We start from the raw sequence: 18,718 nt of genomic DNA on the forward strand, positions 1-18,718 counted from the left end.
TAAACACAATTTCCCAGAATCCTTCTGGAATACATCCTCGTTCTCGGTTAACCAATGAGGAAACGATATGGAAAAGCTGGAAAAGCGGAATCTGTGATGTGCTGTTCTATTTGGCCACTAGAGGGAGATATAGTATTATGAATCATTTTGATGCTCTTTCTTTCTTTCTTTCTTTCTTTCTTTCTTTCTTTCTTTCTTTCTTTCTTTCTTTCTTTCTTTCTTTCTTTCTTTCTTTCTTTCTTTCTCTTTAAAATCATTTAAATGTGTGATTTTATTAATGCTATTATTTGGGACCAGTCCACATATGAGACTTTAGAAGATATAATGTCTAAGAAACTAATTACACCTTTACCATACAGTTTTGATGTGCCCATATTGTATATTGTACTTTTTACTGCACTACATTTGTTGTCAGCTATAACTACTTGAAGATTTCTATTTTACATAGTGAGAGATTAAAACTACCCAACAGCACATTAAGTGTAGAATTAAGTCTGCCTTGACCAGCACCCACTTTAAAATCTTGCTTACATGCTAATATACCAAATGATACTTTAATAACATTACTATTAACTATATAACAATCTGGAAGGTGTCATTCAGCATAATAAATCCTTCCAATAGCTTAAAGTACATTTGGTGGTAGCAATTCTGCACTTTTACTTAAATTAAGTAATGAATAAAATTAATCTACTAACATAACTTTGAGTAAGGAACTTTTACTTGTAACAGAGTACTTGTACTTGTAACAAACTGTATATAATAAAAGAAGTTATCAAAGAGATTTGTATTTTTTATGTTTTTATTTTGATGACTGGTAGTGATTACAGTCAAGAGGTAAACAAAATGAATGAGCATGATATTTCCAATGACCACAGCTTTACAACAAGACAGTTATCTCAAGTTATTTGTGGTTTTGAAAGACTTTAAATATTCCATCTTTTACCTAAATGTTAGACTTCTGGTCCGTTCAGGCGATGAATTGAACACAGCAGAACACATCATTTGTACACCTGTAGGTTTGTAGGTTATGAATGCATGTGAGCTTTAGTCACTGACCGAAGTTAGAATTACACTTGTATTTCTGCGCTGCTGAGATTTCTTGAGAGTTCAGTCCATTAGACAAATAATGCCATTAGTCTCTTACACCTGAACATAAAAGACAAAAACCATGGTGAGTGGGAGTTCAGAAACCAAATGAGGAGGCCGATTCTGTCCATGATACATTCATGACAAAAGGATCCAACAGAGACTAAAAGAAATAATGTTCACAATTTCTACGATTTAGCTGTAAAGTTGTGATGCACAGAAGTTGGTGCTTGCATTTCAAAAAGCATTGTCTTTGTAATGAACTTGAAGAGACAAAATGTCTGCAAGTAGAACAGTGCTGCCACTTCCAAAAAATATATTTCAATATTCTGCTCCACAGGGCAGGGTATACACACAGTTCCTCTGGTACAGTGTCAGCCACTCTCCTCATACATTAAAAGATATGCTTTAAAAAACATTTTTACAGACATGTATAAATCTACAAAGCTATAATGCCAGATTCTTCTTACATTTTATGCTTTATGTCAAACAAAATATTGGTTGTGCTATGATGCATTAAGAGAATATGTAACAAAAATAATACATAGTACTAGATCTGTACAAAATATACCAAACCTCTCCAACGAAGCCTTTGTCTTTACATGCATTCAGAGATGCACACATGGGAATGGTCTGATGTGAGATCTGGGATATGATTGCATTGCAGGTGAATGTAAAAATCCTTTTGCCTGTGTGACACTGGTACATAAAGCAGTGATATCTGTGGATAATTTCAACTAATAACCTTCCTGTCGTTTCAGAAGTTCGAGGCTCGAACCTGGAATCAAACTTCGCTAAGTCATGGTACATATACGGTTTTTACAGTATAAGTATAAAACAAATTAATACTGTTAAAAAGAAAAAAGATCAGGAGCAGCAACTGAGTCCATGTTTTCCTACTTCATTGCTGGTATTAAGATTGTAAAAATGGTGTCAAACAGAGGAAGGCAGGTTATACCTATTGCACCTTTTTTCAAAGCATTACATAGATCATCATATACATCTACAGTCTTTCTAGGTCCACGTAAGGGCTGAAGTTTTTAATAGTTTGGCTACGTTGACTTCCCGGTTCTTGGTCCAGACATTCTTCAGCTCGTAGTTAATCTTGAAGAATAGAAAAGAAAATCCGTTGTGGGAAAAGCTTTCTCTTGAATTTCTGATGGTGTGTCAGCCGTGGCATCCACTGAGTCCACAGTCAATGCTAATTACAACGACTGAGCGAGATAACATTGGTGAGAGGGTTTGACAGTGAAGCACAAGCTGATTTATGAGTGGCTGAATTCTTATGACATTCCTTCTTTGACAAAAGAAACAAAAAAAGAAAAAAAAAATTATTATCTCCCCACGCTGTCTGAGGTCAACTGGCGAGACGAATAAAACAAGAGGAATCGAGTGTGCCCTCTGAAATAGGTCGCTTTCTTAGTTTGCAGAGGCCCGTCATGTAAATGAAATAAATAACACAACAAAAAAAGTGACAGAGAAAATAATGTGGAAAATATATCTGCATATCAAATTGCCTGGGGTCACTGAATAAAAAAAAAAAAATCAGTCCACAAAATCCCTTTAAGGCAAATGGATATCTGGTGAATACTAAATCCCATGTAATACATTCACTGCACATTTCCTGGTCCTCTTGAGTGTGTATAAGGGGCATCTGAATGTGTTCTGTGCTGAATGTACGTGTGTGTGCTTTTGCATGTGTGTGTGTCATGTAGGGAAACGAGTTTGGACGTCTCAGCGTTACTGTTGGAGGTTTCGTGCCAGGCCCTGAAACAGGGCAGAGGGGTGTAAGGTGATTTTTGAGGGAGCAGGAGAAGCCGGCGCTCCAGCAGTCACCGCGTCAGTTTCCTGCCTCCCGGAGCTCGGACTCTGGGATGGCCGGGATGCATTTGTGTGGCTTGGCAGAGGCCACGAAGCCGGGCAAACAGGTGCACTTGTACGATCCCTCCGTGTTGGTGCACTGCCCGTTCTGACACAAGGGCACCTTGTCGCTGATGTCCTCGCACTCGTTTATGTCTGCAGGAAGACGAGACATGACGAGTTAGTCAGTGGGGAGATTTCACAGCTGAAACAGCTGCCTGCGCCACATCTGTGGAGGGATGCTGGAACGCTGAAGTACTTTAGGCTTCTGATTTCACTCTAACGCTCTTTCCTGCCTTTCTTCCTCCCTCCTTATCTTCTTTCCTTGATTCCATCCTTTCTCCCACCCTTTCTTTTCTTCCTCATTCCCTCCTTACTTTCTTTTTTCCTCTCTCCCCCCTTCTCCCTCCTTCCTTTTCCCCTCCTTCCATTTCACTTTACTTTTGCTTCCTTCCTTCCTTTCTCCCTCCCTCCCTCTTTCTTCTTTTCTTCCTCATTCCCTCCTTCCATTCTTTCATCCCCCTTCCTCCTTATTCCCCCCTCCTTCCCCTTTTCCCCTCCTTCCATTTCACTTTACCTTTGCTTCCTTCCTTCCTCCCTCCTGCCTTTACTCCATCCTTTCTCCTTGCCTCCTTTTTCCTCTCCTTCCTCTCTTTCATTCTTTGAATTTCAAAGCTCATTCTTGACCTTGGATGCAGCAGCTGACAAACAGCCTCACCTCAAGGTTCACTTAGCAGCTGTTTTGGAGCTCTCAATCATGTCGCAGCACGTCATCAACAGATGGAGTCAAAACTCAAACAATCAATGATTTTGAAACTGTTAATCTAACAGGAAATAAAAGTCCTTGAAATGCCCAGAAGAAAAGGAAATTTGGGCGTCAATTAATTGACTAGTTGACCAAAAGAAATGTGGTCAAAGCAGATTTATTTTGATAATCCATCAATATTTTAGAATATTCTCTGGTTTCAGCTTCCTAAATGTGACTATCTGCTGCTCATCTGACATTATAGTAAATTATAAAGTGAATTTTTTGGGATGTTTGGACTGTTGATCAGACAAAACAAGACGTTTAATTTCACTAAACAATGAATCAAGAAAATAATGGGCAGATGAATTGATTATGAAAAATAATAGAACAGTTGCACCCCTATGTAAATCCATGACAACTGGTCAAACTCCATGTGCTGATAAAGATCATGTCACATGATCACAAAGCTTCTGAATAGATCTGCATGTGAGTTTGCTGAAAACCTGACGTGATCTCATGAGCAACAAACAAACGTGTTTAAATTTGTTCCAGGAAAGTTTACATTTGGCGCTCCACGGCTTTCACTCAGCCCAATAATATGCTGCATAATACCTCATCTTGCATATCTTCAGTCAAACATGCAGTCATGTTGCGTGTTGGCCGGATAGGATGTGAACTTGAATTCCCGGCCATCTCGAGCACTGAACTATTCGGAGTGACGGTAAAAATTAACAATGCATCGGATTATGTTTCCTTTTGGCCTTCGAGCGGTTTTTCTTCCCCCCGTTCAGTATGGGAGGTCTCATTGTCATTTCATGGCAGTCAATCTCAAATGACCCTCCTTCTGTTTATGTCATGTTCTGCAGGGGAATCGCTAGTGGTGATATTTCTAAAAGGAGGCAAAGCACAAGTTGCATGGCTCCCACATGTTTCCACAGTGTTGGAATTCAATCATTTTCCTTGGGAAAACGTCTGGCCTTGGAGCTGATAAGCTTGTATGCAGGAAGAATACTGTAATCATAGTGTTTCATTACAACAAGACAGTCTCAGTTTCCTACAAAACAAACAAAGCACACTTAAAAGATACAGTATCTCATGGAATACACTGAGTGGCTGCGATTCAAGGCCTCCTTACTCTTGGCAGTGTGTGACAAGGGAATTTCAGGCCAAAGGGTAACACACAGCGGTTTTGAAGAGTACACTGCTTTCATTAGTGAACCATAAAATATAGCTTAATGCAAGGTTGTTAAATTCAAAGCTTCTCCTTGAGCCTGAGCATACAGTACGAGTTACCTCACTGAAATTAATCCCACCTGGCTCCAAAAGGCTTAATCCTGAAGCTCGCTGCGGTTTGATTTCAAGATTCAACACCACATTCTGAAACCAGATTAAACGAAGTGATTGATTCCGCATTTATTCTAAGAAGTCCCTCAACGTTTTTATTTGGAAAACTAAATGTGGGTGGTCTGTTGAGAAAGATATAAAAGATGCAGGGCAAAGAACTCACCTATACAGGCCATCTTGCTCAGGTCGAATTCGTAACCGTCGAAGCAGTCGCAGGTATAACCTTCTCGCACACGGACGCAGCGGCCATTCTCACACCCGTTCAGGATTCCACATTCCTCCGCTCGCAGACCCTCAAAGCTATCGTAGCGCTCTGATTGGATAAAGAGACATGTAAAAAAAATGTTGTGTTGCTGTTGTTTTGGAAAAGAACCTCGTTCTCTTATTTGCTTCGGTCTACAAGGAGGTCAGAGGCTGGTGGGAAATCTCGTGGCAGGATGGTCTACTTGATCTCTACACTGCCTTAAATCCTCATGAAGAACTGCATGTACTCAGAGGTTTCTTGAAGAGTACACAACCAGTTCAGCTAGAGGGGGCCATTAATGACGAGTTCACACACCTGTCTTTAAGTATTTACATAAACTATAGGGTTCAGAATTATTTAAGCTGCATCTATATAAAATTATACATTTACTAAAGTCGCTAATTACTTTGCAGCACATGTGTTTTATTTGTAGCACAATAAGCTTTTAAAACATTGTTCTAAACTACTCAGCAAAAGTGTAAAAGGAGTATTTATGCTGATGGAATAGCCGATTTTATGGCCACTTGGGGGCAGAGATAACAAGGTGTGAACACTGACCTACTATCGTCTTTAAGTTGAACTGACAAAATTGGTAGCAGACATTTGCTTATGCACAGATTCAGCAGTTAGAAAGCAACGTGAGCTTTCATTGTGAGTCATGTGTCTGGTTATCTGTTGGATATTCACTCTCTGCTAGCTTTCTTTCTGGTCTTTACCAACTCCTGAGGGTAAATACTGGCTCTTTTCTATCCTCCTCTATGCTCATCAGCTTGTCGCTAACTGTGTCTGAGTAGGTAGTGCGTGACAGTTTCCTGCTGCAGCCAAAAAAACAACTCTATGAGAGCAGTGAGAGAGAACCAAAACAGTCAGTTTGAAGGCTGGACAGCTGAACAATGAGCTGAAACTCACTGAACTCCATAAAGCAGATCTGGGTGAGAATTTTCTGCAGGTTTGTCACTAATGACCCCGTCCACTTCGCCACAGTTACACTACTTTGCAATAAAAATATCAATTATAGCCGCTTTCAGTTAGAGGTAATACCATCACTGGTCAGCTATGAGCAGACTTAAGGGAACAAATATCAGCGACTGTTTAACATTGTGATTATCAGAAGCTGAAGCTCATTGTTTACCAACATTTTACCAACTTCTGCATATAGCATACTGTATATTGTATACAAATCAATGAACTGGTGATGAAAACCCTTACATTACATCCTTGTCTAAGAAGGATGCATATACCCACCAGCATAGGGATCCACTGGCTGTGGCTGGTGCTCCTGAGGTTGTAGGATGGGGACACGGGCGGGTGGCTGTTGAACGCTGTAGTCATTGTCGGTGAAGAGAGGAACGCTCTCAGGAATGTCATAGGGTCCCGCTTGGTTGCCATAACTGTCAAAGTATGGAGTAACAAAAGGCTCCGCAGGATCCTCCGGCCCCTCAAGACCATACTCATATCCTGGCCGCTCTCTCAGACTGTCTGAACCTCCTCTCCGAGCCAGGTTGCACATTATTGCGTAGTCCGCTGAATACAGCAGCACAGAGCAGAGTTACTTTGGATATTAACAACGGTTCATATAAGACAGGAGTTATTAAACAGTTACACGCATCCTGCTTCTCACCAGAGTCTCTCCTGGGACAGAAGGCACACTGTCCACTCCAGGCGACGCCGTACAGGCAGCAGCATTCAGTGTATGTAGTTCTGCGTCCCCGGAGGGGCTGCGAACACATGTTGTCCCCCTCCAGATGCTGCCAGCAAATATCCATGTGCACATCGTGATCAGGCTCTACAGTTTCTGGGAGATAGAAAGAGGAGGGATTCACAAAGAGACTGAGAAAAAAAAACAAAGATACAGCTGTCTACATGACCTAAATCTCATTCTGTGGTACTGAATAGAAACTGTCCATTACAGTCGTCATGCACTGAAAACTGCATACGTGCAGCTCTAAGGACTGGACTGAGCTCCACCTCCATCCACGGCGAAACAACGGGCTCACAGATCCGCATATCTCATTATAGACATTATGTTCAGAAACTCAGAGCACTCTTTGTTGTCCCCCAGCTCCTGATGTTATGCCAATATGTATTTTTTTTCTTGTGAGACATGAACATGTGCAGATTATGAAAACAAATGTCCCTCTTGGGACAATGTTCTGGGACTATCTGTCAAAGCATGCTGGGTCAAAGAAGAAACAGGAAGTATCTCTGCAAAGCCTAACAGAACCAGGGCTGCAACTAACAATTACTTTCATGACTGATTAATCTGCAGATTATTGTCTTAATTTATCAATGAATTGTTTGATCTGGATTTTTGTGCTTGTTCTGACTTTGATGCCAGCACTTCATAAAACTGTATTCCTGATTGCATTGCATTATGGTTTAAACAGCATCCCAACTTTTAGGGAATTAGGGTTGTGTAAGAAGTACAAATGCTCTGACTGTGAAACATTTGAGCATAAAGGTTTGTCACACCTTCTGTGGTGTTGAGGCTGATGCAGCGCCGCCGTGTGCTGTCCAGGACTAACGGAGGACTGCAGAAACAGTTGAAAGACCCGGCTGTGTTCACACACACTCCATCCTCGCAGGCACTTCCAAAGCCACACTCGTCATAATCTAAAGACACAATTACAAAAAGAGGCACACAAACATTACAATATGAACAAATGATCATTTGAAAGAGGTAGAAATGATCCAGAAGCAAAATCCAGCATTTTAATCAGCAATAGAAACTGATTGGCGGCTTCTGAAGACCTTTACGATAGATTTTTGCCAGTTAGTTTCGCCAGAAACTAAAAGATAGATGTCATCTCTTACCCACACACTCCAGCCGGATGTTGTCATAGTAGAAGCCACTGCGACAGTAGCAGGTATAGGTAGAAAAGAGATTTGAACACTGTCCATTCTTACAAATGTCCGATCCAAACATCTCACACTCGTTTGCATCTGAGGGGAGAGAGAGAGAGAGAGAGAGAGAGAGAGAGAGAGAGAGAGAGAGAGAGAGAGAGAGAGAGAGCGAGCGAGAGAGATTCACACCTTGGTATTAACTAAGTGAGGTGGTCAGTTGAAACCTAACACTGTTATCCTGCTTGAAATGTCATTTGCTCCTCGTGTAAGAAGCTGTCAGGACACTAAGGTTACAGTAATTAGTCAGGTATGCAGGTATCTCATTAAGGCTTGGCTAACTATAGAGACACCCTCAAACACTGTCCAGGATTATGTCTATCTAGTTTGAAAGTGTGTACAGAAATGAAACAGGATGACTTTACACTTTTCTGTGCAAGTGTAAAGTTGCGTGTGAAGGGAAGCTGTACAAGCTCAAGAATATCAATAAAATAAGTTAGTGTGTACAAGAGTAAGAGTACCTATGTAAGCACGCTGTTCTCCCAGAGCTTGTGTAGAGGAAACAGGCCGGGGTAATAATCCGAAGCCATGAGGGCACAACTGGTTATAATCATCTGGAAAGTGAAAAGTGTCACAATCACATGTTATGAAGTGCAATGAACAATGTTAGACCCTTTCTTCTGATATATTAGCCTCTTATTGTACCTCTTCCTGGGACAGGACAGGCGTGGATCTCACAGTTGTCTCCCCAGCCCGCCCCCACCGTGCAGCAGCACTCCTGCTTGGTGGTGTTTCGAGACAAGACGTTGTCGCAGAAGTTGGCCACATTCAAGTTATAGTAACACTCTTTCCTCTCCTCGGCTGAGGGACTGGATGGAGGGACTCCGGCAGCAGGTTTTGGGGTGATATCAGCTGTAGGTGAACAAAGAAAGCATGGCTTTAGGCCCAGGGAGGTGAGAGGTCACAGTTAGCTCCAGAAAAGCACCTGTGAAGGGATTTTCAGGAGGGCAAATGCTCACTCGTAGAGCTGCTTGAACTCAAAACTCCCTATTAAGGTGGGATCCCTGCGTACATAAAGTAGATGCTACACTTCAGTCATACTTCATCACACAGTAAAACTGCTCTTCATCCTCCAGCAGGTAGTGCATTACCCTTGTCTGCCACTGCTGAGCCTGCTCATTTGTCCAAAGGCATGGGCTCAGGCATTTCACCGTTAAGCTGCCGGCTTAGCCAAATGGAAACACTGGCATGTGAGTCAACACACCATTCACTCTCACATGATTGATTAACACACGTCAAAAGCAAACAGCGGAATGTGGCAAAAAGGTACACAAAGGCATAGCTGGGGTTTAGTGCCCGGGCAGAAGAAAAAACATCCCCGCTGAGGGCGCGCCGCTTAATAATGTAAATACGGCCAATTTGTGTACACATAGGCCTATCTAGCTGAAGAGGTGATGGTATTTCCATGACTCAAAGGACCTTTTCTGTCCTTCTGAAATTGCAGTGTATTGCATATCCGTAACCTCTGCACTCAAGATCATTTTAGCACGGAAGAGAGCAATGTGTCTTCAGCGCTAATGGCCAATAGCTACACCTTATCCCTGTTTGTCTTGGTGAGGAAATGGGTTTGTAGTAACTAGGTCCTTTGGGTATTTACTTGGCTCTACTGGAGGAGTTACTTCATCAGTCATTCGAGGGATTAGGTTAATACAAATTTTTGTAGGCAACCCACCCAACCATAGCTCGAGCCTACAAAACAAATGGAAACAGCCAGGTCAAAAGATCCTCTAAGAGATGTGGAGTAAGTCATGTCCACCTCATCACCCTTGTTGTTTGGATAATGAGAGACGGCTCATTAAATCAGGGAAAACTCCGTCTCCCAATGATGGGATGGAGAATTAAGTCCTGTGAGTCACTGTGAGTGCTAGCCCTGCTCTATTACCCAGGGAGCGGCACTGGCTGGTGATGGGATCAAATTCCTCATTGTCGTTGGTGCAGATGCACAGGAAGCTGCCATCGAAGTTCTCACACAGGGCCTCCCCGCACAGCGCCAAGCTCATCTCGCACTCGTTCACATCTGAGAAAGATGGGAGAGGAGGGCACGAGGTCACCAAAGGATCACGCACGTACACACAGGCATGCGCTCCACAAGTCCGGGGCAAGGTCACGCAAAATAATCTTTATCATCTCGTTACTGGAAGAACAATTTCTATTCAATTAACTTTAAAAAAGTCAACACTTTTAAGCAGTACTGCACGATGACTATTTATTGGCGAGGGGATACAGACCAACACATTTGCTCATATCTCCCGGCGGGTTGGTGTAGCCTTGGTCACACTGGCAGCGGAAGGAGCCGTCTGTGTTCTCGCAGAAGCCGTGGTTGCCACAGATGGTTTCGTTGACACATTCGTCAATATCTGCAAGGTGAGGCGCACAGGAAGGTGAGCACGACATTAATAGTTACAGTCTCCCTATGCACAACAGACAAACTAGCAGGGTAAACACAGTGGCTTTCCAAAACAGATACTCACTACAGTTTTGGCTAATCAATTCAAATGGATTTCAAGCTCTGGTGGTTGTAAAATAATTCGGGGAGCCTTCGTCTCTGCAGCAACACAGTGAAAGTGAGAGTAGTGTGGATCTGGAAAAGTGCAAGTGAATGTTCTCTGGTTGTGTCAGTGGAGTGAGAAGTGACACGTAGGTCACTGGGATGTTGGCAAAATGCAAGAGATGGAGGAGTTTCCAGCATGCAGCCGGCACTCAGCATTTACCCAGATGCTTTGCAAGCAGTTGGAGAGTGATGGCTTGGCATCAAGAGATTCTTTAACAGCCTTTTGACAGGAATTGCTTTCACTCAGCATTTTACATGTTTTAACCAATTTTAATGTGCTTGACATCAGCTGTGGAGCTCCTTTGAAGCTAAAATGGTACAAGGACAGGATTCAGGAGCATAGGATCCGATTTTAGCCCAAATATGGTAGTTATGGGTCAAATCTGGCAGGGATTTTTTGCATCGTAATAAATCATGCTACAAGTTTAATGGAGAGACTATGCTATATGTCAGAGAGAGACATGAATGTTGAGGCTGTTAACACTGGCCCATATAACAGCAGTGCTGATTCAATACTACTTGCTGTTTTAAGGCAACATTTGTTAGCAATTTCTTACATAGATGATTTAGTATTTCTTGGCATCTTGAGTACAGCAGAGAGGCCAAAGACTGATACTGCTGGAGGCTAAGTCTGATTATAATTGTTTAAAAAACAATCAGAGAGTTTAACGATCACACGTTAGTCACATGAAGCTGTTCTCTGGTCAGTTTGGCCTGCTACTGGCTAATGTTAACCCAACTGAATTGGGACAAGTTAGCAAACTCTGACAGAACCACCATCAGTCAGTTTTTCAGTTGCACTGAACTGTTCGTTTTAGGGAGTGTTAATGCTCTAAACCACATAAACAGCCATGCAAAATGTCCTGCTCATCTGTTGCAGCCTCGGTGTGGTCTGGCATTTTTTGAGATACGATTATGAGAAATTTGTTCAACAATTCATGTTCGAAAACACATCTTGTTCTTTTCAGTTTAGATATTAAAAACAAAGTCCCCCCCCCCAAAAAAAGTCTCAGTCAGAGATAAAATTAAGTCAGCGCTTTTATATTTCCTGCAAGTCATTAAGTTGGGAACATTATGACAGACTGGCCTGTAACTTGATATGAACTGCACTAATGCAATTAGAGGACACACCACTATGTCTGTTTTATCGTAAGCATGATTAGATTTTTTTTCAGTTTCATAACAACCCTCAATGATCATTCCATTCAAAGTTTCCATGACTAAGAGAAACTCCACTGCAGTGCTCACAAGTTTTAGAAAAACATGTAGGCTTGTTTGAAATACGGACAAATGCAGAGAGCAAAATCACAACAACCTGAATATTTAAATGACATTTTTATCACTTTCACTAAACAGTCTCAAACCTCAGATGTTATAGTGAACAGCACTGTCATGTATTGTCTGAAGCATTTTTATTTTGCCTCTGAGCACTCGTAAAGGCTGTATCAACTGAAGAAAGGACAAAAGTGGGCCAGAGAAGCCACAAGCCGTTTGATTTGAACCGAGGGCTTGGACGAGGCTCTGTCCTCCCCTCCAACACAGACAAGTACTTTCTCAGGCTTGCTGGGGGACAACTCTGTCAGTGTTCCTGTCCCAACTTGGCCACTTCTCTAACATGCCTCTGGGGTCAGACACAGGGGCTCCCACAAGTGAATAAAACAGCAGAGACAAAATTGTCTTTGTTGTTTGTAAAACCTTTCACAGGAAATGCTGAAACTTGTGGGCTCAAATGGCTGCAGGATGATGGACGATGGAGGATGGATGGACACATACTGAAAACCGCCAACCCACTGGATTTGCATTTTGCAGCTGTGGATTCAAATGCAGAACTGGTGTAGGATGTATGATTTTTGGATACTGTGAGATATTACATGCAATTAAAAAACACATTTTTGAGAAGAATATTCCCAGAGCTCAATCATAGAATTTGCATTAAGGTGAAAAGTATTGCATATCAGAGTATGAGGAAGTTGTCGTAGTGTGAAGAGTTTAAGCAGAGTTTGGAATGTTGGAAAGACAGCGGCCACCGGCTGGGAGGTCTGAGACAAAAGTGATGAAAGGTCTTCGCTAATTTATGAAATGATCGGCGTTTGAAGGCAGCCTTTCATTCATGTGCAACATGGAACAAAATCTGCTGCAAACCACATGTTTTGATGGGATGCAATCAAAGTATCATCCCGGGGAGAAATGAGAGCATCGAGACCAGAACAATTTTAATGGCCTTTGTTTTTCTGTGTATCTGTCTCTGGTTGTGTCTGAGTGGCAGCATTACCGGACCAGCCATTTAGAAACTGTCATCCAAGCAGAGAGTCAGCTTTCTGATCACACCACTAATGGTTGACGGGGAAAAAACAAGCAATACCAAATGAGGTAGTCTCCCACCCGCAGGACTTGGGGTTGCCTTCTTAATCTTTCCACGCAGCAGTCAGTTACGTCACGACACATGCTGAGCTGTAAATTGCCCGCAGGAAAGAAGGAGTGGGTGAGGAGTTACAGCGTGACCCGGCCTAACAGGCACCCATCCTAATGGTCTGACCCAGGAGGACCTGCTTCCTGGTTCCGGTGATGTGGCAGATGGGGGGTGCAGAGGGTTAAGTGTGGGTCTCTGTGCCCTGTATTAATCTGGAGCACATGGTGGAAGGCAACAAGAATATAGGAATCAGTGACTGTTGGCTCACCCTCTGCAGCTCACACTTCTCCCATATTTTCTGGGCAACCCCTTGTCTGATTGGATCCATATGCACAGGTTGTTTCACAAGCGACTGGGCAAGGATGAGGTGGTAGGTATCTGTTTTCAGTGAAGCACGTTTGTGCTCTTTATCTGACACTATATCTACAACCTGTCTTGGGTTAACTGCAATGGAGGCTGAACTGTCATGTCTTCTAAGAAAATCCTCTTACATCTGCACAATGGCATGAGCAATCATACACATGGTAGAGTCTTTAGATTTCTATATGTTTAAAGTGGTGGGAGGTTGGCAAGAGCGTGACCACAGACAATTTCCGGCCTTGGGCAGGCCTTATTAAAAACAAGGCATAGCTTGAGGGAATTTATGAGCATGATGGCGAATTAAAGCTAAAAAACAATGACCTGTGAATACACACATGCTGCCCTCGCAGTGCAGTTGCAGCTGTCACAATGCTGCGGAAAAATCCCCAATTTTCCCTTTTGTATTATGGCCTCTAAATCTAAATGAGCACTGCAAGCAGAGCCAAAGACAACCGCTGCCCCTTCGAAGGCCGGTGAGTAAAAATAAAACAACGCCCCTCACAGAAACGGCAAATTACAGTCTCTGGCCTCTTCTTAAATATTTGATGATTTTTACAAGCAGACAAAAATGCCCCGGAGTAATTGAGCTCCCTCCCTGGACTTTTATTGGGGTGACGGCAGCATCTCCCACAACTTGCCATCGTGAGGTGAAACAAGCCACTATTGTGTGTGGTGTCGGGCTTCTGAGGGTAAGAGGGCTTGGTCCTCAAACTGGGGCTGTGACTCAATGCTGAGCTGTACGAGTGTTTGTTTTGTGGGGTCTAGAGAAAATACGAACAGCTGGCGTCACAACATAGCAACAGGGGAAAGATGGTCAGATGCGGTCATAACTGGGCACCCATTCAGACGAGTTAAACTGGGAGTTTTGTTGCACCACAGGGGACAATGTGAAAGCTTTTCAATCAGGTCCCGCCTAAAGATTCCATCACACGACATGTCAGGTAAGAAAATGTCTAACTTTTCGCACATAACATGACGGTGGATGTCTTTGGCCCTTAATACAGTTATCAGGGATGCATTTTTAAATCACACACCAATAAGCACTAAACTGATTTGAACCTGTATGATCTGCTTAGCAGGGTTTGGACTCTGACACTAAAGGAGCGCAGTGGTGAGCAGCTGGTTTCAATCTGCCCTTATCACTCTGCAGGCCCCTGCACTCTTCAGCTGGTGCCAGACAGACAACACCATAAAGTGCAGCGAAGAGGCAGCCACACGTAGCAGGGATCAGTGTGATGGAGGGGGCGGGGGTCTGATCTGTCACTGATCAACACTGCAGCAGCATATCCTCCCCCTGATCTCCATCTGTTGACAGTCCAATAAAAACTCAGGGTCATGAGAATATGCGAAGCCGCGCCGCAATCCGAGTGCATCTCTGCAACGGTTTCGGTCTCTGCCTCTCTTTCTCTAACACAAACACACAAGTAAGGATGCGAAAACCCACAGTTAACCACATGCACGCACACACTCGCACTCACATACACACAAGATCACCCGCAAACACCCACAGCTTCCATCTGCAGTCCAACACATCATTCCATTGTGATGCTCTCAGTCTGCTTTCCCCTCTTCGCCTGTCACTCTCCAGTGTCTGTTTGGACTCTGTCTTAATATGAGGAAAATATTTGGCCTTTTGTTTGTATCTCCCGTAGTCCTCATAAACCAGGCTTGTTGTTTTATGGTGCTAGGAGAGCAACGAAGACAACTGTGCTACAAAATAAAGAGTAATAAACTCAAATCCTTGAGCAACAAACCCCACTAATATCTCAAACCCCAGGTGTCTAATCCTGCCAGTAAACACAGAAGGCTTCATGTGTTCTGGAGGACATGGACATGTGTCCGTTGTTGTTGGCCAGCTGTGGACCCAGATGTAGCATAAGTACAAACCTAGCCAGTCAACCCAGGTGACCAGGCTGCTCCATAGAGAGGACAAAGAGGTAAGGGCCTGACAATCCTATCCCCTCTCAAAACATGAACAGCAGTGATCAGGTTCCACCGTCTCTCTGCCAGAGGCGCTCCGTTCGCTCCGATGTCAGGAGGAGCAGACCATTATCAGCCACTGGCCTCACACACCGCCTCCAATGACAGTGCACTCCTCTTTCTAAAGTGCCCCAATTTCAGGGGCCACTTCTCCTCATCTCCCCCACGGCCCCTTGTGCGGGAAGAACTCGAGTACCCGATAGCTTTTGATTCATGTCAGCCTCTTTGTGTCTGCATGCCAAACAGATATCATTATCTACGCATGAAGGGAGAGTCCTGCAGAGAATGCAGAGTTCTGAGTTGATTTGAGGCTACACTCTCCCCTATCTTGAAGCACAGCCCACGTGGTAAATGGAATGAATTAGGGTACATGTATGGCACAGAAATAGGTAGACAGCCTCAAGATCTGCCTGTTTTTTCTTAACATAATTAACTATAACTATACAGGGTTTAATCACTCACCACAGTCTGTGCCGTCTTCTCCCTCGAGGCCAGGCTGACAGCCCATGAAGCACCGATAGGAGCCGACGGTGTTCTCGCAGCGCCAGGTACCGCACACTGAGCTTCCAAACTCTTTGCACTCATTCTGGTCTATACAGTGAGAGAGTGACAGACAGATCAGTGAGTGACAAACACAGGCACAAATCAGACATTAGCACAGTCACATGCGTCCCCGCACGCACACTTATACTCCCTCCACTGCTCCTCTGCTTCCCATGTAACAGCCGTACAGCAGGAGTTGGCCAGGAGGCCTGTGGTGTAGCTGTCCTCAGTAAACGCAGCAGGCAACAGAAATGGCCAAGAACAATATTATCACAGCAACCAAAGAACTTGTGAAGGAGCTAAAGGGAGACGTTCCAGGGGGAGAAACACCTCCTGCTCACAATGGGGTCATTCATACTTCTCTCAGGGGAGAGCGAGCTCAGGGCTCCAGCCATGTTATCCAGGCACCCCTCAATCCTGAGACCATGGAGGAAAGCCTCTAAGCCAGGCTTGGACACTTTTACTGGAGCCCAGTCACCACTGGCTATAGATAATCAATCATAGCCAACTGTGCTATACTGAGTACGCTTAAGCCTAAATGTAGCGTGACAATCAAACAGCTAATGCTGACATGCTCGCTTACTCAGAGAGTAGAAACCCTAGGGTCAATCACTATGCACACCCAGGAGGACATCTCACACCGAGTTTTATTCCGTCTTACCTTCACAGTCAGACATGTCAGCATTGATCTTGAAGCCAGCTTCACACAAGCAGAAGAAAGAGCCATCAGTGTTGAGACACTGTCCCCGGCTGCACACGTTGTCTTTGCTGCATTCATCCACATCTAAGGCAGAGAGAAGGCAGACAAATTAAAAGAGATAATTAGAGAAAGGGTTGGTCAAGATTTATTGCCTATTGATTATCACTAAATATCCCCATATATCCTCTGTCTTCATTAAGTCCACAGGGAACACCCCTCCTTTTCATAAGTTTCACAAAAAGAATGTGTAATCAAGCGCTTGTCTGAGCACAAGATGCATTGCATCTACCTCAACTTTTCAAGCGGAAAACATTTTCCTCCGACTCGTAAAAATTAATAATGAATGCGGCATGCTTGATTAGCTGTAGATTGGTGGATAATTGCGGCATTACAGCATAACTTGTAAGGTACTTGGACCCGGGGTAAAAGGAGGGGGGAAAGGCAAGAAAGCGGGGGAAACTCATCGCTGGGGAAAAGCCTGTCTTCCTTTTCCAACCTTTGATAATCAGATGAATCTTTCAGAGACGACAAGGTAAACACCCATTTGCAAAGATAGGAAGAAAAAACAATATCCCAGACTTTAAGTAAACACATAAATATGCTGTGACTGGATAGTTTTGGAGTTAATTCAAAGACTTCAAAGCCTGTATTGAAAGGCACAGCAAGGCTATGGTACAACCTGTTGATTTGGATTAAATTGAGCTGTGTTTCATTCTGCTGTCAGTCCTTTATTACAAATGTTCTGTTTTTGCTGAAAGAGTGCTCTGGTCAAAGCCAAGCATCATTTTGGCCTCACCTGACTAAACCCATCTTTCACTCATAAACTCACATGCCCTCATCCTCCCTTCACCTCCCCCTGCAGACTCATGTCAGAGGGGTCTGGCTTTTATTGTGTCAGCACTGTACACACAATGGCAGACTGCAAGAAAATACATGACAGCTGCTGATTTATAGGATAATTAGAGGCCAGTATTTGTGGTGGCGGGCAGCCAAAGTACCTGATGCAGACTGGGCAGTTTGCTCCAAGGCCAAGTCTCAGTAGAAGCATGTCCCTGCTCAAGGACTGACCCTAGTCAAACCTACCTGCTTCACATCACAACAGGATATTTCACTGCCAGACAACCTGCAGTTTACTTAACATCACCTCTTACTATTCTGCAAGACACACCAGCAATAACACTGATCCAATTCTGACATCCGAGCCAAACTTATATCATGTATTTTGACAGCAAATGCCCCAGTTTGTTGAAAAGAAAAGCCTTGCTTAGCTGATGGTCAGGCTCCTTTTTTTTCCCATCGTTATGGCCAGTGGGTCACTGGGTGCGGCTGGAATAACATCAAACTGATGTCTAAGCAGAGAGGGACTGAGCTGAGAGGAGAGGCCATGGCCCATTACACAGAAAGCAGCCATGCCAGGGGTCCGAGGCCTGGCCTCAGCACCCAGGACAGCATAGTGAGGATACTGTCTGTCAGCCTGCCTGCACTGGATGAAGTAACTTGTGCAAGCCAGCTAGGTTACTGTAAAATGACTTGAGCAATAAGGGCTAAAAACCATTATTGCAGTATTACCAACTTTCTCCAATTTTGATGCTGCCTCACCCAATTACACAAAGCCCATAAAATCATGAGAAAAATAATTTCCCATTGCCATTGCAGTTCTCGCAGCAGTGTGTTACTGTACCTTGGCAGCCGGTCCTTTCATTAATGGTTGTATATCCGTCAGGACAGATGCATGTGTAGGAGCCGTCAGTGTTGAGACAGTCTCCTTCTCCACAGATCCCCACGATGGTTAAACACTCATTGATATCTGTCACACACACGCACAAATATACAGGTACAGCTGCGTCAAGATGCCAAAATGAGGTAAGCCACAAGAAACAATGAACCACTAATGGTATATTTCATGCGTCAGATGACCGAGAGTGTATGCGTGTGTGTGTGTGTGTGTGTGTGTGTGTGTGTGTGTGTGTGTGTGTGTGTGTGTGTGT

The 18,718-nt window shown here is 43.6% G+C and overlaps 1 protein-coding gene across 1 annotated transcript in view; it reads right to left on the bottom strand.

Annotated features, from left to right (window-relative positions):
- Positions 1-797: 797 nt before the first annotated feature.
- Positions 798-18,718, bottom strand: part of LOC139342095 (latent-transforming growth factor beta-binding protein 2-like) — an 80,915-nt gene continuing 62,994 nt past the window's right edge. Inside the window, exons 29-41 of the mRNA XM_070978998.1 lie at positions 18,412-18,537; positions 16,692-16,814; positions 15,950-16,078; positions 10,415-10,543; positions 10,069-10,203; positions 8,832-9,038; positions 8,648-8,740; positions 8,100-8,228; positions 7,758-7,898; positions 6,907-7,080; positions 6,531-6,809; positions 5,205-5,354; positions 798-3,105 (exon numbers count right to left, since the gene is read on the bottom strand). Of these exons, the coding sequence (XP_070835099.1) occupies positions 2,930-3,105; positions 5,205-5,354; positions 6,531-6,809; positions 6,907-7,080; positions 7,758-7,898; positions 8,100-8,228; positions 8,648-8,740; positions 8,832-9,038; positions 10,069-10,203; positions 10,415-10,543; positions 15,950-16,078; positions 16,692-16,814; positions 18,412-18,537 (1,991 nt within the window). The 3' untranslated portion in view covers positions 798-2,929. The remainder of the gene's footprint in view (positions 3,106-5,204; positions 5,355-6,530; positions 6,810-6,906; positions 7,081-7,757; positions 7,899-8,099; positions 8,229-8,647; positions 8,741-8,831; positions 9,039-10,068; positions 10,204-10,414; positions 10,544-15,949; positions 16,079-16,691; positions 16,815-18,411; positions 18,538-18,718) is intronic.

Source organism: Chaetodon trifascialis, chromosome 14, assembly GCF_039877785.1.
Source record: "Chaetodon trifascialis isolate fChaTrf1 chromosome 14, fChaTrf1.hap1, whole genome shotgun sequence".
NCBI classification, from domain to species: domain Eukaryota; kingdom Metazoa; phylum Chordata; class Actinopteri; order Chaetodontiformes; family Chaetodontidae; genus Chaetodon; species Chaetodon trifascialis.